General features: G+C 33.1%; 1 protein-coding gene, 1 non-coding gene and 1 pseudogene across 2 annotated transcripts; 2 read left to right on the top strand and 1 right to left on the bottom strand.

Moving 5' to 3' along the window:
• The first annotated feature begins 691 nt into the window (after nucleotides 1–691).
• LOC111766964 (peroxiredoxin-6 pseudogene) lies at nucleotides 692–8133 on the top strand (annotated as a pseudogene).
• A 7080-nt stretch (nucleotides 8134–15213) lies between these two features.
• Nucleotides 15214–16140, bottom strand: LOC131280288 (olfactory receptor 8H1-like). Its single transcript, XM_058306395.1, has one exon. The coding sequence runs from the start codon at nucleotides 16138–16140 to the stop codon at nucleotides 15214–15216; it is 927 nt and encodes a 308-aa protein (XP_058162378.1).
• A 4482-nt stretch (nucleotides 16141–20622) lies between these two features.
• Nucleotides 20623–20751, top strand: LOC111766969 (small nucleolar RNA SNORA18). Its single transcript, XR_002798878.1, has one exon. It is a non-coding gene; the product is annotated as a small nucleolar RNA SNORA18 (small nucleolar RNA).
• The last annotated feature ends 1817 nt before the right edge of the window (nucleotides 20752–22568 follow it).

The raw sequence follows: 22568 nt of genomic DNA, 5'->3' as shown, positions 1-22568 counted from the left end.
ATCAAGCAGAAAGCATAACCTTTACTATGCATTTATTTGGACATTCTCATGACTTCAAACTGTAAGCAAATAATTTCCCATTGTTTAACAACTCATTTCATGGTATATGATTTTTTTTCTTTTCTTTTTTTTTAAAGATACATAAATCACACAAAATATTACATTAAAAAATATGAGGTTTCCATATACCCCACTCCCCACATCCCCCACTCCTCCCACATCAACAATTTCTTTCATTACTGTGGTACATTCATTGCATTTAATGAGTACATTTTGAAGCATTGCTACACAGCATGGATTATAGTTTATGTTGTAGCTTCACTCTCTCCCAGTCCATTCAGATATATAATATCCTGTATCTGTCCCTGCAATATCACTGAGGACAACTGCAAGTCCCGAAAATGCCACCATATCACACCTCTTTTTCCCACTCCCTGCTCACTGTCTCCACATCAATGATATAGTTTAACAGCCCAAGAAATTAAAACAAACGATGTAACAAGAAGGATGGGGTACTGCTATTACAAATACCATTAATGTGGAAAAGGCTTTGGAATTGGTTATGGGGTAGAGGCTGGAAGAATTGTGAGGTGTTTGATAAGAAAAGGTCTAGATTGTTCTGAGGAGACTGATGATAGAAACATGGATGCTACAGCTACTTACATTGAGGTCTTAGACAGAAATGACAACTATGGCATTGCAAACTGGAAGGTAAGTGAACTTTTTATTAAAGTGGCAGAGAATTTGGCAAATAAGAGTTCTGATGTCATATGAAAGGCAGAATGTGAAATTGACCATCTTGGAATTTTAGATGAGTAGGTTTCCAAAATAAATGTGGAAAGTACAGCCTGGTTACTCATTAAAGCTTTTAGTAAAATGCAAGAGGCAAAGGATAAGCTCAGAGCCGAACTCTTTAGCACAAAGAAACCAGAAACTGATGGTTTGGAAAATTCTGAACTTCCAGAAAGCAAGTTCTCAAAGAAAAGTGCTCCATATAAATATTTAACTGAACATGGATCTAGCCACTCAATTCAGTACAAGTCAGAATTGGAAATGCAGTTATCACCAAAGGATTTGTGGAAAGTTCTTTTGTCTGATGGTTTGGACCTCTATGCAGTATATGCAATACTGACAAGCTTTTTTTCAAGATCTCTATAAACAGAACCACTGGCAATCTGGACTATAAGGGACAGAAGAGAAACAGATTAGAGGAAAACTCATTTAAAAAGCACAACCTTGTAAGCTAATGTCTGGACCAAAGATATCTTCTCAAGTTTAATGGGCAAGACCACTGGTGTTTGGAAAGGGTGAGTATACACTACTAGCACATAGACAGGGCAGGCCTTCTGACCAATTGTTCAGGAAAAGTGTTATCACACAAGTTTTCTCTCTTCTCATATGCCTGAGGGATTGAGGAGAATCTGGGCGCCACCTCCAATTCTTGACAGGATAAGAGCCTAGAGCTTGACCATCATCCTTATGATTGATGAGAGTGGAACTTTCACCCCGTGTTCAGGGTGAGCAAGGCTTTCACTATACTTCGATTTGGGCACTCTCATGGCCACAACCTGAAAGTTAATAATTTCCAATTTTTTAAAGCAAGCCCATTTCATGGTATATTCTATAAGTAGTCTAGGAAATTTAACAGTGCTGTTCAAATTAAATCTTAAAAGGTATGTTATGATTTTTCAAGAATTTTTTTTTTGGTTATTCAAAGTTTCATAATTGTAATTAGATGTACTATTTGCCTTCAAGCAATAGAATTATAAAATGTGATTTCTTTTGAAATTTATTTTAATATTTTCTCTGTAAAATTCTATCTGGTTATTTTCCTTAATGTTTTTTGAATGTCCAAAATAAATGTCAATCTCTGTTTCAAGAGTAAAATATCCTAGTAATTAAAAACTATTTAACAAATCTTTGTTATATTTATGTCTTATAAAGAGCCTTCACTGTATTCATACTTTCTCAATTTATTTTTTATATTGTGCATTATCATATATCTATAACAAATAAAATTACTTTAATATGTCTTTCTGTGCTCTAAAATATAAAAAATATGTTTATTATATCTATTTATTGTTATTTCTTTATTTTTATTTGCAATTAGTTTTACATCTTTCATAAGCATTTCTTTTTTAGTTGTATGCCTTTTTGAGTTATTTCTCATCTTGAAAGTACATTCATCTTTTCTTATATTTTGATATATTTCCTTTGAATTTTACATTTATAGTGTTATTAGTTATTTCAGTAGATGCAAGAGTCCTTCTGTTTTGTTTTCTTAATCCTATTTGCCTGGAAAAATTTGGAGTGCAAGACTGCTGGCAATAAATTATTCCTCTCTGTGTATGTGCATGTGCTAATTCCCTGAAAACGTCTTTAGTTAGTTTTTTTTTTTTTGTATTTGAAAAGTATTTCAATAGGTAATGAATTCTGTAATGACAAATAATATATTTCAGTACTTCACCATGTCCCTCCATTATGTTCTTGCTGTAATTTTTTGATGACAAGTATGGTATAATTCTCATGGTTTTTCTTCTGTATATAATATATGTATTTTCCTCTGCCTTGATAATTTTCTACCTGTATTAGTGATTCAGCAGTGAGACCCTGACTCCATGTGTTTTCTTATTGGTCGATTTGTTATTTGTAATTATTACCGGAGTTTTCTAACATTTGTCGACTGTGGTTTTATGTCTTTTCTTATTTTTAGAAATGTTTTTGCCATTATCTCCTTTAATAGTTTGCCTGATGCACTCCCTCTCTATTCTTATTGTAATAAATGTATAATTTGTATACATATATATGTATGTATATTAGATGTTTGATCTGTTTCACAGTAACGGGATATTAGTCACATTTTTTTTTTTTTTTTTTTGGTAAAGATTTTTCTGTTTGGTTAATCCCTATTGGATTTTGTTCACTAATTCTTTCTTCATCAGTTATATTGAATCGACTTATCTTTTTGTTGATGAAATTGTTTCTTCTTCTTCTCTCATTATTATTATTTTTATTCCTCCTTCCCCTTCTTCTTATTCTACTACTATTAATTTTGCTTCTTCTTTATCCTGTGTTGTCTTTGATATATTGATCACTTAGACTCAAAAATGCAAATTCTTTATGGATTATCCAGTTCAATTACTTCTCAAATTCAGTGGAAACTATTTTTACAATATTTCTTACATAATTTCCTTTTCTCTCTTCTTTCTTGCTTGACAAAATGTAGACTATACTACTTCATATGATATTGTCTGGAAAGGATAATGGAGTTAGCAAAGTCAAAAACTTAGCCAATTCTTTCATTCTGTTTACTAACGTGCTTAAATCAGGGATTCTGTAGCTAGGAAGTTCAGTTTTGCATCCTTGTATCATTCTATGAGCTATGGGGACTTTAGCACAAGCCTTAGAGTTTATTTGCCTCTGTTTCCTCAACTGTGATTATAGGTTATAATAGAACTACCTTTTACAGTTGGTGGTGACAACTGAAGAAGAGCAGACATCCAAGAGTGACAAAACATGTAGAAAATAGTACACAGGACTGTGGAGCCGGGAATCCCAGATGACCAATGCAACGTATCAAATTAAAGATATAGATCACTAGAAATAATAAAAACAAGGAGACTTTCAGCTCAATGTTATCTGTGAGGCCCCTCAATATAAACATGATGGGGAAGCGGACTTGGCCCAGTGGTTAGGGCTTCTGTCTACTACATGGGAGGTCTGAGGTTCAAACCCCAGGCCTCCTTGGTCCATGTGGAGCTGGCCCACATGCAGTTCTGATGCACGCAAGAAGTGCCGTGCCACGCAGGGGTGTCCCCGCATAGGATAGCCCCACGCGCAAGGAGTGTGCCCCATAAGGGGAGCCGCCCAGCGTGAAAGAAAGTGCAGCCTGCCCAAGAATGGCGCCGCACACACAGAGAACTGACACACAAGATGACGCAACAAAAAGAAACACAGATTCCCGTGCCGCTGACAACAACAGAAGCAGACAAAGAAGAACATGCAGTGAATAGACACAGAGAACAGACAACTGGGGTAGGGGGGAAGGGGAAAGAAAATAAAATAAATCTGAAAAAAAATGTATATATAAACATGATGAAGTCAGCCACATTCTTCAACAGAAATCTGAAGAATGTTATGACAGCACAGACATTCCAGTATACATTTATAGGTGCTCCTGGTAATATTCCACAAAAATAGTGTGCTCAATTATGTCATCATTTTGTCACTTGCAATGGGATAATGATATCAGAGGCAGTGATGAGATAGGGAATGATAATGAACTTGGGCCCAGATGGATATGTTTTTCTGTTTAAAATAAATGAAAAATGTATGCTCAATTTTTGGCCACTTGAGTCATATATAACTAATAATCAAAAACCCTGCCAATTTACATGATACATTTTACAGTTAATTTTATGTTAAATTTTTACCACTTGTTTTCTTCTTATATCATATTAGAATTTACAAAGATGAATAAATATTATGATTATATCTAGAAAGTACAGACTTATTTGCTAATTTTAAATTTGCTATAATGTGCATGAAATGCCTTTTTTAATAGTGATAATTAGGAAATGGGAAGAACCACATTCATATCACAAGATCATACTAAATATAAACGACAAACAAGGTGAAAGTTATTTAATTTCAAAATGCTTCCTGATGACTTCAGAATAGGGTAAGTTAACATTTCAACTTATCTTACAGGACTTTCTTTTCATACCATATGGTTTCCCCTTGGTAAGTGTTTAACTCCAGTTATCCCTCACACACAGTGATGAACAAAACAGCAGAGGTAGATGCAACTTGTGTGATGTCATAAAGAATACAGTATTATTTTTTCAGTTTCTTTACATACATATATTTAAATAACCAGTTTCTAGCCCTTGCAATGTCTTATACCACTCTTATTTTTGTTGAAATATTACCTGGAAGACAATATCTGTTTTTTCTCTGTTCATATCTCACTATCCCTGTAAAGTCCTTGGCTGGATTTTTGATACATGTTTCTCTCAAGAATACATCATGGCTATGTCATTAATATATTATATTTACTTATGTAGACTTTAAAATAATTATTAACTCAGTATCACCTAATGATCATAAATAAAATTGTTTGCAAAAGCTATTGGTGATAGAATTAAATCACAATATATGCCACAAAGAGTGTTTGATTTCTGTTATTAGTTTCCAAGCATTCAGACTGTTTCTCATTTATTGGAGTGTGAAGAGAGAATAGTGCATGACAAAACAACACAACAAAATGTTAAGGTGGCATCTGTGTATGTGCTGAAAACTTTTCTTTTTTCTTTCGCATGTCAAAACCAAAGTGTTTAACCTATTCTTAATTGTCAGTTGTATTTTCCTGGCTTTAAAGAAGTGAATCATTTGCCATGAATTACTCTGTGTTGAATTCAGTGACCCACAATGATTTATCTCTGTGACATGAAATACACTAAGATTTTGTCATATTGAGATGTTCATATCTCAAGAAGTGAAGGAACAAATCAGCTTAAAATTAGTGCACTGAGAAGTAAGGAAAAAGCCATCTTTTTCCCAGTTCCAGGGGAAAGGCTTTTTAATACATAAAGTAAATTGTTTCATTAATATTGGTTACAAAAAAATGCTCGTTTCAACCCAAGAAAATTCTAGAATAAAAATAGACACTTAAACTTAATTCCAAGTCTTGAGTAAATTTAGACAATTTACATGTCTCTTGAAAACACATTCAAGTGAATTTTATATTTGTAATGTGTTTGACTTGCTATAAAGTTACCAATTAATAACATAAATATGTATTAAATTATTGTTGGTTATAATAGTAAATTCATTTCTGTTAGGAAAAATTCCTCATTGTCTTTCTCTCTACCCACACCTTTTCTTTGTCATCCTCTCTCTATTCTCTTTCATCCTTTCACCATTGTCTCTTTTGGAAGAATGAGTGACTGGAATACATTCAAAAATATTTGCAGGGGAGGATCAGGGACAGCACAGGAAATAGGAAGATAAGAAGCACAGTCAAAGGAAATAAAAATATGCAAGAAATTTTCTAAAAAAATGAAAATGTAGTCTGCTAAAAGAATCCATTACATAACACATCTTGACTAACATACACCACAAAAATTTCAACAACATTACAATTCTATACTTCACAACCATACCTGAAACAATTGTGAAAGATTAACAGCCTCTAAATCAAGGAACAAAACAGGAAATAGGAGGATAAAAGACATACAGTCAAAGGAAATAAAAATATGCTAGTAAATTTTCAAAAAAAATCAAAAGGTAGTCTACTAAATGAATCCACTACATAACACATCTTGACTAATATACACCCCCCAAATTTCAACAACATTAAAATTCTACACCTCACAACCATATCTGAAACAATTGAAACAGATTAACAGCCTCTAAATTAAGTATTAAATCTCAGATGATACCAAAATGACAGTTGAGCTTGGAAAAGTAACTTCGTCTTTCCAAACCAAGAAATAAGATAGACAAAAATTTTCAGGTATATCATATTCTACTTCAGGAACATTGTTACTGCAGAAGGCATATTTATGAGATGCACTAAAATATTATATTAAATTGCTTACTATATATTGTACATATATGTAGAATACATTCAATTGAAATATAACTCCCAATTTTATTTAAATAAAACAAAATTATTGGAATTATAAAATCAGTTTTTTTTCTTCCAAGCATTGAATTATGAACGGGTAAAACCAGAAGCTAAATATTTCTTCTTGAAGTTTATTTGCTTTTTGTTTGTCACGGAATATATACTACAATATCATTCTATTGAGATTGCACACAATGAATCCCAATATTCTATTAAGGATCAAAAAAATTTATCTTTGTCTTCACATTCTTATTTTGGATATGTCAGCAAAAAAATTCTTTATTTTGCTTAAATTACCATGATATTCTTGGCGATAAAATAACCTGGCTTCTCTTGGTATTTCTGATATTTTCTGTAGAGCTAGATGTGGTTTTACAAATAAAGGTATATTTTATAATAATCAGGTACACTAGAGAAATTATTTCCATCACTATAAGGATCTGAATTCAATAAAAAATTATTTTGGGGTTTAGCCTTTTCATCCAATCTGCTCCTCAAAGGAGTAGTTCTCTTAACTGATATTTCAGTCCTATTAAAATGGTTGTAATTATGTGCATCTGATCTCACTTTAAGAAGAGACACAGTTTAGAAAGATTAAAGTATAGAAGATCCTGAAATTAAACATGATGCATGTATAAGGTTCAAAAATAATCATTTCATCAATTCTTGTCTTTAGAAACAAGTGGCTGCAACACTTCATTACTGAGCTTATGAAGAAGGAAAGCTCTAATAGCAGCAACAACATATTATTAAGTGGCAAATAGGAATAAGGAGTTTTTTTGTATATCACCTTACATAGTCTACATAGCAATATGCAAATTATATAAGTTGTCCTAATCTTAAGGTGAGAAAACTGATGTCCAGTTGGGCATATAACTTCACCAAAGCCAAACAGTTCATTACTAGCAGAACCATAATACAAGCCAAAATTTTTCTGACTCCACAATCTAAGCTATTTCCACTCATGGGGCCTTATCTTCTCTTACTCCTGGGATTTCCCCCCAGTGTGCACCATGCAGCTTGGCAGAGTTGCAAAACTTTCACAAGAATTTGCCACGAGGAATATTAAGATGCCTGACCTTTCAATAGACAATTGGAAAACCACCTGGCCTGGAGCAAGGATATCACTGTGTACAATGATGATGGGCCCACAGAAACATTACCTTGCCCATCATCAATAACAGGAATTGGAACCTTCTCATCTTGTTGGGAATACTAATTCCAGCAGAAAAGGATGAAAAGGGCATGCCTATGACAATTTATTTGGTGTTTATTTTTGATAAGGATCTTCTACCCAACTACCACTGAAAGGAAATTTAGTGAGATTCTGAGAGTAGATATCTCTTTCCTTCTGGTGGTATGAAACTATCCCAGTTGATTAGATGTATGTAGTCTGTAAGATGGTCCTTCCAAACATCCATTCCAAACTTTTTCCTAGAGGCATCTGCACCAAAGAGCTCCGACAGGGCAAGAAATACATCTGCTACACTCCCCAGCCTTAAATTTCTCCAGGAAGTTTGTGCTGGAATTGCTCACTTAACACAATGAGCCAGAATATGCTATCTGTCACACATGTTTTCTGAAGCAATTCCATAATAAACTTCTTAGTGTGATCACAGCCAAGATCTTTAGGTTTCTACATTATTGGCTTACTCAGTGAAAATTACTCAGTGAAAATTTCTTTGGATTCTTTACTCTGTGCCTTCACCAGCTTTCTGTTCTGTTCATATTTCTCAGTACTCTCCTGGCTCTAACTAAAATATATTCTCTCTTTGAGACTGAAAGGTAATTCCAGGGCTTTTGATCAACAAGTCTAATTGATGTTTGAGAAAGTCTGTTTTGCTTTGGGGCCAATAGAACTTGAGATTCAAATTTTCCTGTAAATGCCGAAGTAAAGAATGCAAGAACTTAGAGTAAATCAGATACTCTTCAACATTCAGTGGTTTAACCATAACTGTGTGGGGAATTTTTATTCTGTACAAAATTTTTCAAATGATGTGGGAAGAGTGGGAGGGGGGATTTTTAAATGTATTTTGCTAATAATAAGAGAAACTTTTGCAATAAATATCTATAAAAAAAAAAAGCCAAAAAAAGATACCACTTGACTGACGGGTAAGAACATCAGAAAGTGGGAGCTTATATAAAAAGTGCCATGTGACCTTCACACACAGAATTTCTATGCATGAGCTTGCTCTAAAATGTGATATACATAAAAGAGCACAGCTTGGATAGAGAAGAAAGGATGATTTAAAATGTTTTCTTATATAACTGTTCTTGCAGTGAGTGGTTATTTTTGAATTTTGTTTTTTGTGGGGAGATTGGCAAATAAAATCCTTTGCTAAGTGAAAGAAAAGAAAAAACAAACAGGCCAATATGCCAAGCCCTTGATCTTAACGCTTATACTTGAACATTGTTCTTTTAAAGTGAAACTTAGCCTAAGTATAATTAATAAATAAGAGGAATCTACTGAAAACCTCTTTGTTACTCAAATATCGTCTCTCTCTAAACCATACTCAGCAAAAGAACTCACTACCTTCCCCCCAATGTAAGACATGACTCCCAGAGATAAGCTTCTGTGGCACTGAGGATTTATTATCAAGTGGTAATGAATGATGCATTTGAAAAATGAGCTTGATCAAAACGGAGAAATATTAAATAAAAGAAGTGTCCATGGTTAAGAGATTGCGGGTTGGGAGGTCATTCCGAGGTTATGCTTGTTCAAGTCTCTGGCAGATTTTAATAATTACCTCAGTAAACAAAGCCTCAAACAAGAGTACTCTTTAGGGCTCTGGGTACATCAGATACCAGAGACAAGTCAAATAGTCTCATGAACTCAACACACCCTCCGTGGGCGTGGTTGGGAATATATAATAATCTATTTTCTCAGTAAACATACTCATTTATAATTCTCGAAATCATGATTCTTCTACTGCTTTTATTTAATACTGTAATTCTCAAAGTACCTATTAAATATATCTTTATGGTACTTAAATCATTGGATTGTTCATAAGCTGCATGAACCCTGAATCCCAGCAGAGTTGTAGCCTACACCTACTCTCGTTTTTTGAGCTTGACCTGGAAAACTAATAAAATGATGGTGATGGACAAGTCCCATTTCAAAAAACAAGAAGTATCAATAATTGCAAAGTAAACAATTCCTTCCATTTGTTTCATAATTTCTAAGTCATTTTGCAACTTGTATCTGTCAGAGTGGACGTTACCCAAAATCCCTCAAGATTTTGGGTACTGTAACCAAAGACGAAGTAGATTTATTGTTATTGTAGTTATTATCTTGTGTTAAAAGAAAACTGTGTAACATTGATATAAAGATAGTAGTTGCCAGACGTTCAGAAGGGAAGGAGAGGAATGAATAGGTGGAATACAGGGCATTTTTCAGGCAGTGAAATTAATTGGTATGGTATTGCAATGATGGAAAAGTTATATTATATAATTGTCAAAGCTGAGAAACTGTATAGCACAAAGTAAGGACCAAACTATAGACATTGGTTAGCAGCAATGTTTTAATATTTGTTATTCAGTTATAAGAAATATACCACACTAATGCAAGGTGTTAATAATAGTGGAAATGATGTGTCTGGGTGTTAGGGGGCTTGTATGGGAATTCCCTATATTTTGGTGTAATTTTTCTGTAAATCTAACACTTCTCTAAAAAAATTAAAGTTTATTATTACAGAGAAGTACTATATCAATTCTAAAGTTCAATAAGAGAGGGCATAAAGTGTATGAAAGTTGTCTTTTAGATTAACATCTTTAGATTAATTAGTTGTCTTTTTAGATTAATGAAAATGTTCTAAAATTGATTGCAGTGATAAATGTACAACTCTCTTATTATACTGAGAGTCATTTATCATACATTTTGGATGGATAGTGAAACATGTGAATAAAATTGTTTTAAAAAACCCATTAAACTACAAAATCATAAGTTTAAAGTGTGCCAAACAGAAAGATAAGGATGAAAACATCCAAGAAATTGAATAAAAAGTACGGTCAAGACACTCAAGACAAATGACTTGATTCACTTTTGACAGAGTTTTGGAGAAAGGTGTGTCCAGGGGCAAGAAAATGGGAATAACAAAAATAAATGTTACAGAATTGTTAAAGTCAAGTCTAGGCTAGAGTGTCATTTGGGAAATGCATGGAGCTGTAGAATTAAAGGGTTTGCATTCACTCATCTTCTCTGCTGGTCTCTACCACGTGCTCATGAGAAAGACTGGTATAGTCTGGGATATTTTCAGGAAAGAGTACTGTGTGACCTTCAAAATACCAAATATTCTCTACCTCCTCTCATTAAATTTATATTTCTCTACCAATTATAGCTTTATACTTACTTTAGTCTGCCAAATGACAAATAAAATTTATTGAGATAATCATAGAACTGCTCCTGCTTTCTGATAATGTACAAATGAATGCATTTCATACCCTCTTCCTAGATACACAACCAACAACTAAATCCCATTATAGATTATTTCTAAAACCCCCTTAGAAATGGTACATTTCCCAAGGGCATGTTCTTGCTCATTTCAATGATAATTGAATAAATAAATAAAACCAAATTGTTCAATCACACTTTATCTTGGTGGTTTTTTACTAAAGAATATTGACAATTACTGGGTTAAAAGATCCAGTGGAAAAGAAGATAGACAACATAATCAGATAGAATGAGAAACTGCATGATAGAAATGGAAACTATTAGGTAGTGTCCAATGAAATACTAGAAATAAACTTTTACAAAGCAAATGCACATGTGCAACATAAGAACAAAAATATTCCATCAACAAGATAATCAGTAGTGTCAATACAGATGAGGAAAATATCAGTAAACTTGATAAGTCAATAGGAATTAAAAAAACAGGAAATAATTTTAAAGAAAAAATAAAGTCTAAGGAAAAGTATCCAAGAGCTCTGGAACAATACCAAATGGTATAATATACATATAGCTAAAGTACTACCACACGAATTGAGAGACAGTACATAAGAAGAAATAAATATTTCTAAATATAAGGGAAGACATCAACTTTTAGGTCCATGAATGGTGAAGGACCCTAGGAAGATAAAATTCAAGTGACAAATCAAAAAACAAAGCCCACGTGCCTAAACTCTTAATTCAGTCTTTTTCATTTATATTATTTAAATAAATGAAGTTTTAAAATACATGGAACTTTGGGAAGCAGGTGTGGTCAATCGATTGGGCTCCTGTCTACCATATGGGTTTGCATCCCACGGCCTCCTTGTGAAGGCAAGTTGGCCTACACCCATGGAGAGCTGAAGGTCTACCCTGTGCCCATGGAGAGCTGGTGCAGCAAGTTGACACAACAACAACAAAAAGAAGGGAGACAAGCAGACACAGAAGAATGCACAGCAAATGAACAGAGAGCAGACAGCAAGCAAGTTGCAAATGGGGGCGATAAAAAGAAAACGTAGAACTTTGACATAGCAATATGAACAAAAAGGATTTTGAGTGTAGTTAAAAGGGAAAGTTTTAGATTACATATAAATTACTATAATAATTTTTAAAAAATGGGTTTATACCACAAACACTGGACCTTAATGTAACCATGAACTATAGTTAATAGTACAATTATAAAGAATGTTCTTTCATCAGTTGTCACAAAGTACCATATTAATGCAAGGCTTAATAATAGGAAGGGTTTAATGAAATGTTGAATATTATATATGATTTTTCTTTAAACCAATACCAACACATTTAATAAAAAGAAAGAAAGAAAGAAAGAAAGAAAGAAAGAAAGAAAGAAAGAAAGAAAGAAAGAAAGAAAGAAAGAAAGAAAGAAAGAAAGAAAGAAAGAAAGAAAGAAAGAAAGAGAAAAATTGAAATGTTTTGGGAATAATGTGCAATAAAAAAATTTGCTCTAGATCACATCCTGAAAACAATATAATTCCTTTTATATAGTAGGTAAATAAGAGAGAAAATGCAGTCTAGTGTATTGGTATTGCACAGAATGTATATTACATTTATTTAATAACATCATAAATGCTTTCTGGAATATGTCATAGAAGAAAAGGATATTCTGAATTTAAAAAAATGAATTTTTCCTGAACTTATTATTGTTAACAAAAATATAGAATCTGTTTATCATAGTTGCCAACACAAACCAACAGGCTATAATTTCTAACAAGAAATTTACAAAAATTAAATCAAGGCAAGCACAGTTCATAAAAAAGTCCAGAATAGGTAAAGATCATATATATATAAAAGAGTAGATGCAATTAATATATAAGATGAGAAATTAATCACAAATTATACTACTAGAGAGTAACTGTTTTCAAAGGCATCCCTAATTACAAACAAAACAAAGAGGAGCTACCATAAATATAAATTGGAGACAATATAGATTTTAACTTAAAAATAAGTCAGAGTAAAAAAAATAAAAATAAAAATAAGTCAGAGTGAAGTTCTTTACATGGTATTATATAAGAAGTTAAAGTTTTCATAGAAGATAAGCGTTTAGAAGAAATAATGTATATTTCAATCATTCAAATAAATTGTTATGAACTAGTGAAATGTTTTAACTCCTGAAACAGAGATTGAACTTCATTTTAATCAATGAAAGATCATTTAGAAAAATAAGCAAATATAAATTTGTCAAGAAAATTTTAATATTAATTAAATATAAAAATTACTTCAATGAAAACAATATACCTATTGCAAATGTTTAAATAATGAAAATTATCAAAGTTTTTGAAAATGATAAATACAATTTCTTAAATAAACTGAATATCAGAGAAAACTAAAACTGCAATTGACATTAGGTAGAGGGATTTTTTTTAAAAGATTTACTTATTTCTTTATTTCTCTCCCCTTCCCCCCACCCCGGTTGTCTATTCTCTGTGTCTATTTGCTGTGTCTTCTTTGTCCGCTTCTGTTGTTGTCAGCGGCATGGGAATTTGTGTTTCTTTTTGTTGCGTCATCTTGTTGTGTCAGCTCTCCATGTGTGCGGCACCATTCTTGGGCAGGCTGCACTCTCTTTCATGCTGGGCGGCTCTCCTTATGGGGTACACTCCTTGCACATGGGGTTCCCCTACGCAGGGGACACCCCTGCGTGGCAGGGCACTCCTTGCACGCATCAGCACTGCGAATGGTCCAACTCCACATGGGTCAATGTGGTAGACAGATGCCCTAATCACTGGGCCATGTCCACCCCCAAGTAGAGGAATTTTTAAAGGAAATTTTAAGAACCTACCTGAATAAATTTTATGGATCACTACAATATTTGTATTAATTAACAATGAGAAAAGAATTTCAATCAATATTTTATTTTTAAATAACATTGACAATTATACAAATCAGGAGAATGGCAATGATTTTTTAACCACAGTAACATTAAACACAGAAATACTAATTAATGAAACTTGTCACACATTACAGAATTGTGAAGTTTATAAAATGTTATCAGATAGTCAAAAAAGAGATATCACTTCATCCAGATATATAACCTGATGAAGTTACAAAGGTTTAGAGCTTAAAATACTGCAAGATGAGATTCTTGATTTTGTTCCTGTATCAAAAAACCATTCCTCTCCCAAGTTTAAATGAAAGACAAGGGAATTACCAAAGGTTTTGGTGATAATTGGAAACTAAAAGATGCAAGCTAGAAATAGAAAATGGCAAAAAATTTGTATTTTAAGTAATATATACTTACCCATATGTAAGTTTAATCCATCAATAATGGTTTTCATATTTCTTTTTCTTTAACATTTGAATACATTTTCCAAATTTTCTTCATGGTAGTATATATATTTTTAAAATATTTTACTCACAATATTTTACTTGGTATAAGACCAAATATTTGAAGTGCTGTATTCTTTTTTAGCTGTTTGTTAATCAATAATATCAACCAAAAGTAGTTATAAAACCAGTGAATATTTTCTTAGCAAAATTCACTGTGTTAAAAATTGTCAATAATGTATGTATTTAGAGGATTGCCATGATTTATTAGTACTGCATTAAACTCCTTCCTTTACTCATCAGATTTAATCTTTAAAATAATTAAATTGATTTAGAATTATTTTCCTTGTACAGTTGAGGAAAATGATATTTAAAGTTTCACAATCTTACTTAGTATCATGCAGGTTTTTTTTTTTTTTTAATAAGCAGAACTGGAATTTATACCCTGGAATGTCCAGTTCCAAGCAGCACTCTTTAATCATTGTCCTATATTTCTTCGCCAAAGAAAATGTGGAATAACTATGTAAATGCTCTCTATATTAGAATTCTGTGAATTTGGAACATGCATGGGTATTTAATGTTATATTTTGAAAGATGGCACCACATTTATGTTTTACATTCTTTGCCTTTAAACGTGTATATTCAGACCATGTATTTAACACATATTTTGTGATTTCCAATTACTCTGTAGATTACTCAAAAAGTACTCTTGGCAATGTTTCAGATCATGTGTGGTTAGGTAAAAGATGGTTTGAAAGAATTGCAAACTAAAGGATTTTGTAGTATTTAGAGAGAGGCCAAATAAATATCCAATAGGAAAGAAAGAAAAGTGAAGTTAAATAGTCAGTGTCTGTCATTAAATTGTCTGGAATCTTACCTATTTTTTCAGCATGAATCTAATGAAAGCATTTTTCACTTCTTTGTTCCTAAGACTGTAAATGAGTGGATTCAGCATGGGGATCACCATAGTATAAAACACAGATGCCACTTGATCCTTTCCCAAGGAGTAGGACTTCTTTGGTTTTAAATAACTAAAAATCAGGGTGCTGTAAAAGATGGTGACACCCAGGAGGTGGGAGGCACAAGTAGAGAAGGCTTTGCACTTTCCTGAGGTGGAATTAATTTTCAGGATAGTAGACAGAATAGACCCATAAGAAGCAGAGATTGCGATAAGAGACACCATGAGAGAGGAACCAGCAAATATGAATATCATGATTTCAGCATCTCGAGTGTCAGTACAGGACAGGGCTAAAATTGGGGTTGTGTCACAGAAAAAGTGATAGATTACATTGGACTTGCAGAAACGCAAACTGTTCATGCAAAGAACAACAACTAATGATTCAGTAAAGCCAGTCACGTAGGACCCAGAGATAAGTGTGCAGCAGAGTCTGGTGGACATAACAATTGGGTAGTGAAGAGGGTTGCAAATAGCTACATAGCGGTCATAGGCCATTGAAGAGAGAAGGAAACATTCAGTGGCAGCCAAGAAAATAAAAAAATACATCTGGGTGAAGCAGCTGGTGAATGAAATATGCTTGTTGGAAGTCAGTAAGTTCCCCAAGGTTTTAGGAGTGAAGACTGATGAATAACTGAGATCAAGGAATGACAGGTGACTGAGAAAAAAATACATAGGGGTGTGAAGTTGGAGATCCAGGTGAATTATCAGTATCATCCCTGCATTCCCCAGCAGGGTAATCAGGTATATCAGGAGAAACAGCATGAAGAGGACCTGCCCGATCTCTTCAGATTCTGTCAACCCCATAAGGATGAAATAAGGTACATTTGTGTAATTCCTATTGCCCATCTTGCTCAATTTCTGTAAATTGTTGAGAAACCAAAGTTAATACTTAATACAAATAACTTCAAAAAGGTTTGTGTGTGTGTGTGTAAATGATCTGGCTTGTCTTTAAATTAGTTTAGTGCTTTTAGAAACTTAGAATAATGAATTGTTTGCAAAATATATGAAAAAGTATTAGTTTGACTGCCAAATGTGAATAAATTATATTTCATTAATTGAGTTTATAATAGAGTATCTCATACATACATACTGCATAATTAGAATGAAACTGACAGTGTTATAAATACTTCATTTTATAAACACATTTATGCAGATGCAAATATTACACATGTACTAATATTATACATATTTTTAGATGATAAAAAGGGCACAGGAATTAAGTAAATTATCCAGTGTCAGACCAATTAGTTGCTGGCTATGGAGTTCTGCCAAGATATGATGAGTCCAGAAAGCATGCTCATAATACTACATTCCTATTTATATTTAAATTCAGTACAACAAGAAAAGCTAGTTACATAATAAAAAATAATAGAGACCTATTATGCATCATTTACTGATCAATTATTGTATCTAATATTATTTAATACAAATAAGAGATCAGAAATTAAACCTTAGGTGACTTTACTGGGATATATTAAAAATTATAGAACGTCTATTAATATTAATATTTAGAAGATTTGTTGTTATTATTTGAAATTTAAAATAAAATTTCTTCCATAATTCATATTTTCAAGTATGTGCATTATTTACACATGAACCTTCTTTCTATGAATTCTATATTTCCATTCTACAAATTTAGACTTAACTAAAGTCAAATGATATCATGTGTATATATACATATATTCCTCTAATAATTCCACATTTTATTGGTTCTGAAATAAAATTCTAACTTTGAGAATAATGCTTACCATGAGCTAACGTTGGTGAAAAACTTTTTCTGGTATTATTTCTGTCCAGAAATTTGTCAGTCTCACAATTGTTTCCAAAATAAAATATGTAAACCGTTTAGGGTAACTAACATTTCGGTGATATTCCCTCCTTTAAGATAAATTATTTTTAAACATTTCTGTATGCATTTTTGTTTTATTCTGAGTTAAATTACATCAACTCAGAGAATGTGAATCCCTTGCATTTTACCCTGATAATACCACAACATCTCTTATATTGAGGGTTGTTAATAATGAACATCCATTCATCCCTGGGACCAATTTCAAGGAAGATTCCTTGGCATACTTCCAAGGAAAAAAGTTCAAGAACAAATGCATCCATGTTAGGTTTGTACCAGAGAGCTACATCTCCCTTAGAAGCTGTAAAATTGGAACAGGAATTTTTAAATATTCCTTTATGATGAATTAATTTTTTGATTAAATAACAGAGACGGTATTTTTAGAGAAATACATAATTACACTGTGGCTGAAAGTCCAGGACATTAATCACAGATATATAAAAGCACATTTTTCACAATGAAACATTTTTGTATTTAAAAGTACGACACTAATATGGAAGTAAAACTGATTCATTGCACTGAAATTAGAATGCAACAAATTCAAAGAAGAAAATTAAATCATTCATATATGTTCATCTTTACATATATTTACTTTCAATTTTTTGTTATATATTGCCTAGTACATGTATATCTACTTTTCCTCATAGTGTATTTTCAGTAACATCCTGATTTTATAATTACGTATTTATGATATACCTTGACTTATGCATGATTAGCATTTTGCAAAACCAAGGATTTAATGTGTTCTATATTGGTTAGTGCTCCATAAATATTTCATTCCAGGTGCATGCACCAGCTGATGAATGGGTACTTTTGAAGCATCTCAAGAAAATACCTGGTGGAGTTTCTTCATTCAGGTTTGTCAGTGTCATCTAATTCACAGACATATCAAATGTATAACTATATTTAGTATAAAAATGTTTCTGCAACCTGTTTTATTATTTTAGTGTATTGTTTTTTTAATTTTATTAATAGTTATATGAGAGAAGAAAGTACAAAGCAGTGCTGAAAATAATAAATATTTTATAATTATATTAATTGCCAGAAGCCCATTTCTTCTGCATATAATTACATCAAATGTTTCTTAGGACTCAGGCAATAATTAATCAAAATAAAATCAAAGAAAAACTTTATATTCCAATTTCAGTAGAGAATTTGTTGGTATCGATAAAGAACTTACAAAATAATATATTTTATATTTGATGAGTTTGGGAAGTACAATACTTCAATTCATCAAAACTTTATTGATACTTAGAGAGATATTTTTGGAGATTAAAAAGTACAGCATCAATTTATTTCACATTAGGGTTTAAGTCAAATAACAGATTAATTGGAGAATTACTATGTAAATGCCACCTTAAGTGATCTGCTTAATATAGCAAAATTATCATTAACCAACACTGAAATCAATTTTTCTATGATCATGAAGTATTATTTACTCATATTATATGAGTAAAAAAAGAACCTTATTTTGTGACTAATATATTTGCTGAAATTTTATTGGTGAGATTCCAACAGATTTTCCTTTAGAGTAAAATGATTTTGGCAAAAGATCAGGAGTGAGAAACAGAAAGGAAACATGACCTTGTCCTACATTTCAACAAAACTGGGACTTCATTCTTGACTTTAATCAAAGTAAAATGTGTTTTTTAAAAAATTACCCTCCCCCACTTTGCAGCTTGCTTGCTGTCTGCTCTCTGTGTCCATTAACTGCATGCTCTTCTGTGGTTTTTTTTACTTGTCTCCCTTTTAGTTGCATCACCTTGCTGAGTCGACTCTCCATTGCGCTTGCAGGCCAGCAGCTCTCCATGGCGTGTGGGTGAGCCTGTCTTCACAAGGAGGCCCTGGGCCTCCCATATAGTACATGGGAGCCCAACTGACTGAGCCACAACCACTTTCCTAATATGTTTTCTTTTAAATTCTGTTCCTCCACATAATTCTATGAAATACTGTTTGGTGTGTTTTGAATATCTATTAATTACTTTTACATCTTTCTGAAAATTTATCTCTATTGTTATTTTATATCAGCCTATATATCTGCGGGATACATTTGTTTATTTTTTCTAATAGTACTACTTTATACAGTATTTTTACATGCTTATATATAAAATGAATATATTTCTACATCATTTTTCCCTCTACATCTATTTATTTATTTATTTATTTATTTTAAAGTTGTGGGTTTGCAGAGCAATCATTCATAAAATAAAATATCCCCAATATGATCTCATGAAGCAAACAATCCATTGCTATGAAATATTTCTTACAATTGATGAAACTATATTTTTATATTTGTACTATATATTAAGGTCCATGCTTTAACTTAGTGTTCACTGTTTATGTAGTGATGCTCCATGGATTCTTTTTGTTTATTCTGTTACCATATATAAAATAGAATATTTGCCCTCTGAATCATATTCAGAGATACCTTTCAGTGCTCTTAATTGCATTCATAATGTTGTTCTATCATGAAAACCATTCCTTACCAAAACACTTCCTTCATTCTGAAAGGGTCCCCATACATTTTAAGCCTTAACTTTCCACACACTCTTCCCAACTGTTATCCTGGTAACCTATATTTAAGATTATGACCCTATGAGATTGCCTATTCTAATTCTTTCAAATCAGTGAGATTATGTAATAGTTATCCTTTTGTGTCTGATTTATTTCATTCAATGTGATGTCTTCAAGGTTCATCCATGTTGTCTCATGTATCAGGACTTCATTCCTTTTTTCAGCTGAATAATAGTCCAGTGTGTGTATATATATATATATATACCACATTTTGCTTATCCAATCATTGGAAAATAGACACTTGTGTTGTTTCCATCCTATGACAATTGTGAATAATTCCACAGTGAACACTGATATGCAAATATCTATTTAAGCCCCTTCTTTCAATTCTTTTAGATATATACCTACTGGGGGATTGTTGGGTCATAAGGTAATTGTATACTTTTGAGCAACTGCCAAATTGTGTTCCACATTGGCTGCAACATTTAATGTTACTGTCATCAATGAATGAGTCCTCCTATTTCTTTGTCTTCTCTCCAACACTTGTTATTAACCACTTTTTTAATATCAGTCATTCAAATGATTGTGAAATACTATTTCATTTTGGTTTTGATTTGCTTTTCCCTGATGGTTAATGACGTTGGACAACTTTTTATGTGCTTTCTGGCCATTTGCATATCATCTTAGAGAGATGTCTGTTCAAGTTTTTGCTCATTTTTAAATCGGGTTGTTTGTCTTTATGCCATTAAGTTGAAGTATTTCTTTATATGTACTGTACATTAATCCTTTATTGGTTATGAGATTTCCAAGTATTTTCTCCCATTATATAGGTTGAATTTTTGCTTTCATGATAAAGTCCTTTGACTTTTAAAAATTTTTTATAAGGTCCCATTTTTTTTTTTTTGCCTTTGTTGCTTATACTTGAGGTGAAATTTGTATGAAATTGTTGCGTATCAAAAGGTCCTTATGCTGAGGTCTATCCCGATGGGGTCTCTGTAGATCCACATTGTTGTAAATGCCTCACAGAGGAATGTTGTGGTTCAGCTTTACTCACAGAACTATTTGTTAGATCTGTGAGAAGGAACTACAAGACAGATCATTGCTAAAAGTATGAAAGATCTAATAGTTCATTTTTTAAAAATCCTGTAGGTGTTGGCATATCCCACAGGTCTCTACTCACCTTGGGTGTGGTAACAGGAGTGAATAAGATAAAGTAATGATGAGTTTTTCTAGTTTGTCCAAAATTTTGAACAATGCAGATACACCAGTTTATTATTCTAAGTAAATAGTTGGGGTGTTTCTGAATGAAGCATACATCAGTTTGCCCACACAGAAGTGGAGATGAAAAGAAGCCCATCTAAAAGAATTATGACAAGGCTGACTGGTAACAGTTATGGATTCTTTCAAGAGGCTATCTTGAAGATAAATCTTGTTTCAAGCGTCAGAGGAATTAAGTTGGTTTTGATAATTAAGCAGTGGAATGACCATATGTTGAATTCTGTAAAGAAAAGATTTATTAACTTAATTTGCTACACATAATAAAAATACTTTTTACAGTGTAAAAAAAAAGTCCTTACAACACTTTCTTCCATTTTGTTCTATGAGTTTGATAGTTCTAGCTCTTATAATTTTTTAGATCTTAAACCATTTTTTTAAGATTTTTTTTAAAATTTATTTCTCTCCCCTTCCCCCCTCCCCCAGTTGTCTGCTGTCTGTGACCATTCACTGTGTGTTATTCTGTGATCGCTTCTATCTTTAAGCGGCACCAGAAATCTGTGTTTCTTTTTGTTGCATCATCTTGTTGTGTCAGCTCTCCGTGTGTATGGCACCATTCTTGGGCAGGCTGCAGTTTCTTTCATGCTGGGCGGCTCTCCTTATTGGGTGCACTCCTTGCGCATGGGGCTCCTCTACACAGGGGATACCCTTGCATTGCACGGCACTTCTTGTGCACTTCAGCACTGTGCATGGGCCTGCTACACACAGGTTAACGAGCCTTGGGGTTTCAATCGTGGACCTCTGATGTGGTAAGCAGACTCCCTATCCATTGGGCCAAGTCTGCTTCCCCTTTAAGCCATTTTGAATTGATTTCTGTATATGGTATGAGGTACAGGTCCTCTTCCTTTTATTTTATTTCACTTTTTTTGCAAATGGAGCTCAAGTTTTCCAAGCACCATTTGTTGAACAAACTATTCTTTCCCAATTTTCTTTGAGACCTTGTCAAAAATCAATTGACCATAAATGTGAGGGTATTTTCCGAGCTTTCAATTATTTTCCATTGGTCTAAGTGTCTGTCCTTGTGCCAGCACTATGTTGTTTTTATTACTGTGGCTTTGTAATAAGTTTTAAGATCTGGAAGAGTGAGTCCTCCAATTTCATTTTTTTTCCACTCTAATTCATATTTTATTTCTCCACCCTGAGGACCCTGGGATGGCAATGCCCACTCCATCTCTAAATTGAGAGGGGGCTTAGATCTCACATGGCTGATGGATGGTATTTTCCTGCTTGCAGTTGTAGACACTCTTGGCTCCTTGATGTCATGGTTGACCTACCTTACCTCCTGTTGGCTGGCCTGGGTAAGTCCAATGAACTGGAGAGTAGGTGTTGCAACTCTGCTGAGACTCATGGCTCAGTTGGCACATGGACAGTTCAGATTCAAGTTTCTTGATCATGTACCAACCCCAGTGCCAACCATAGGTTCGATAAAAGAGAAAGAAGAGGCATGGGTAGAGAAGTAAATTCTGAGTCCAACTTCATCACACTCATGAGTATAAATTCCAGAGACGGGCCCACTGGCAAGGCACTGAACTCCAGAGCCATCTGCCATGACTGTAGGACCTGGGTGTCTCAGTAGTGCTCAGAAGTACCACTACCTGGGGTTGTATCTCCTTTACTGTCTCTGAGATCCCGCTGAGAC

Source organism: Dasypus novemcinctus, chromosome 10, assembly GCF_030445035.2.
Source record: "Dasypus novemcinctus isolate mDasNov1 chromosome 10, mDasNov1.1.hap2, whole genome shotgun sequence".
NCBI classification, from domain to species: Eukaryota; Metazoa; Chordata; class Mammalia; order Cingulata; family Dasypodidae; genus Dasypus; species Dasypus novemcinctus.
Note: the sequence above shows the minus strand (reverse complement) of the source record. Positions and strands in the feature narration are given on the sequence as shown.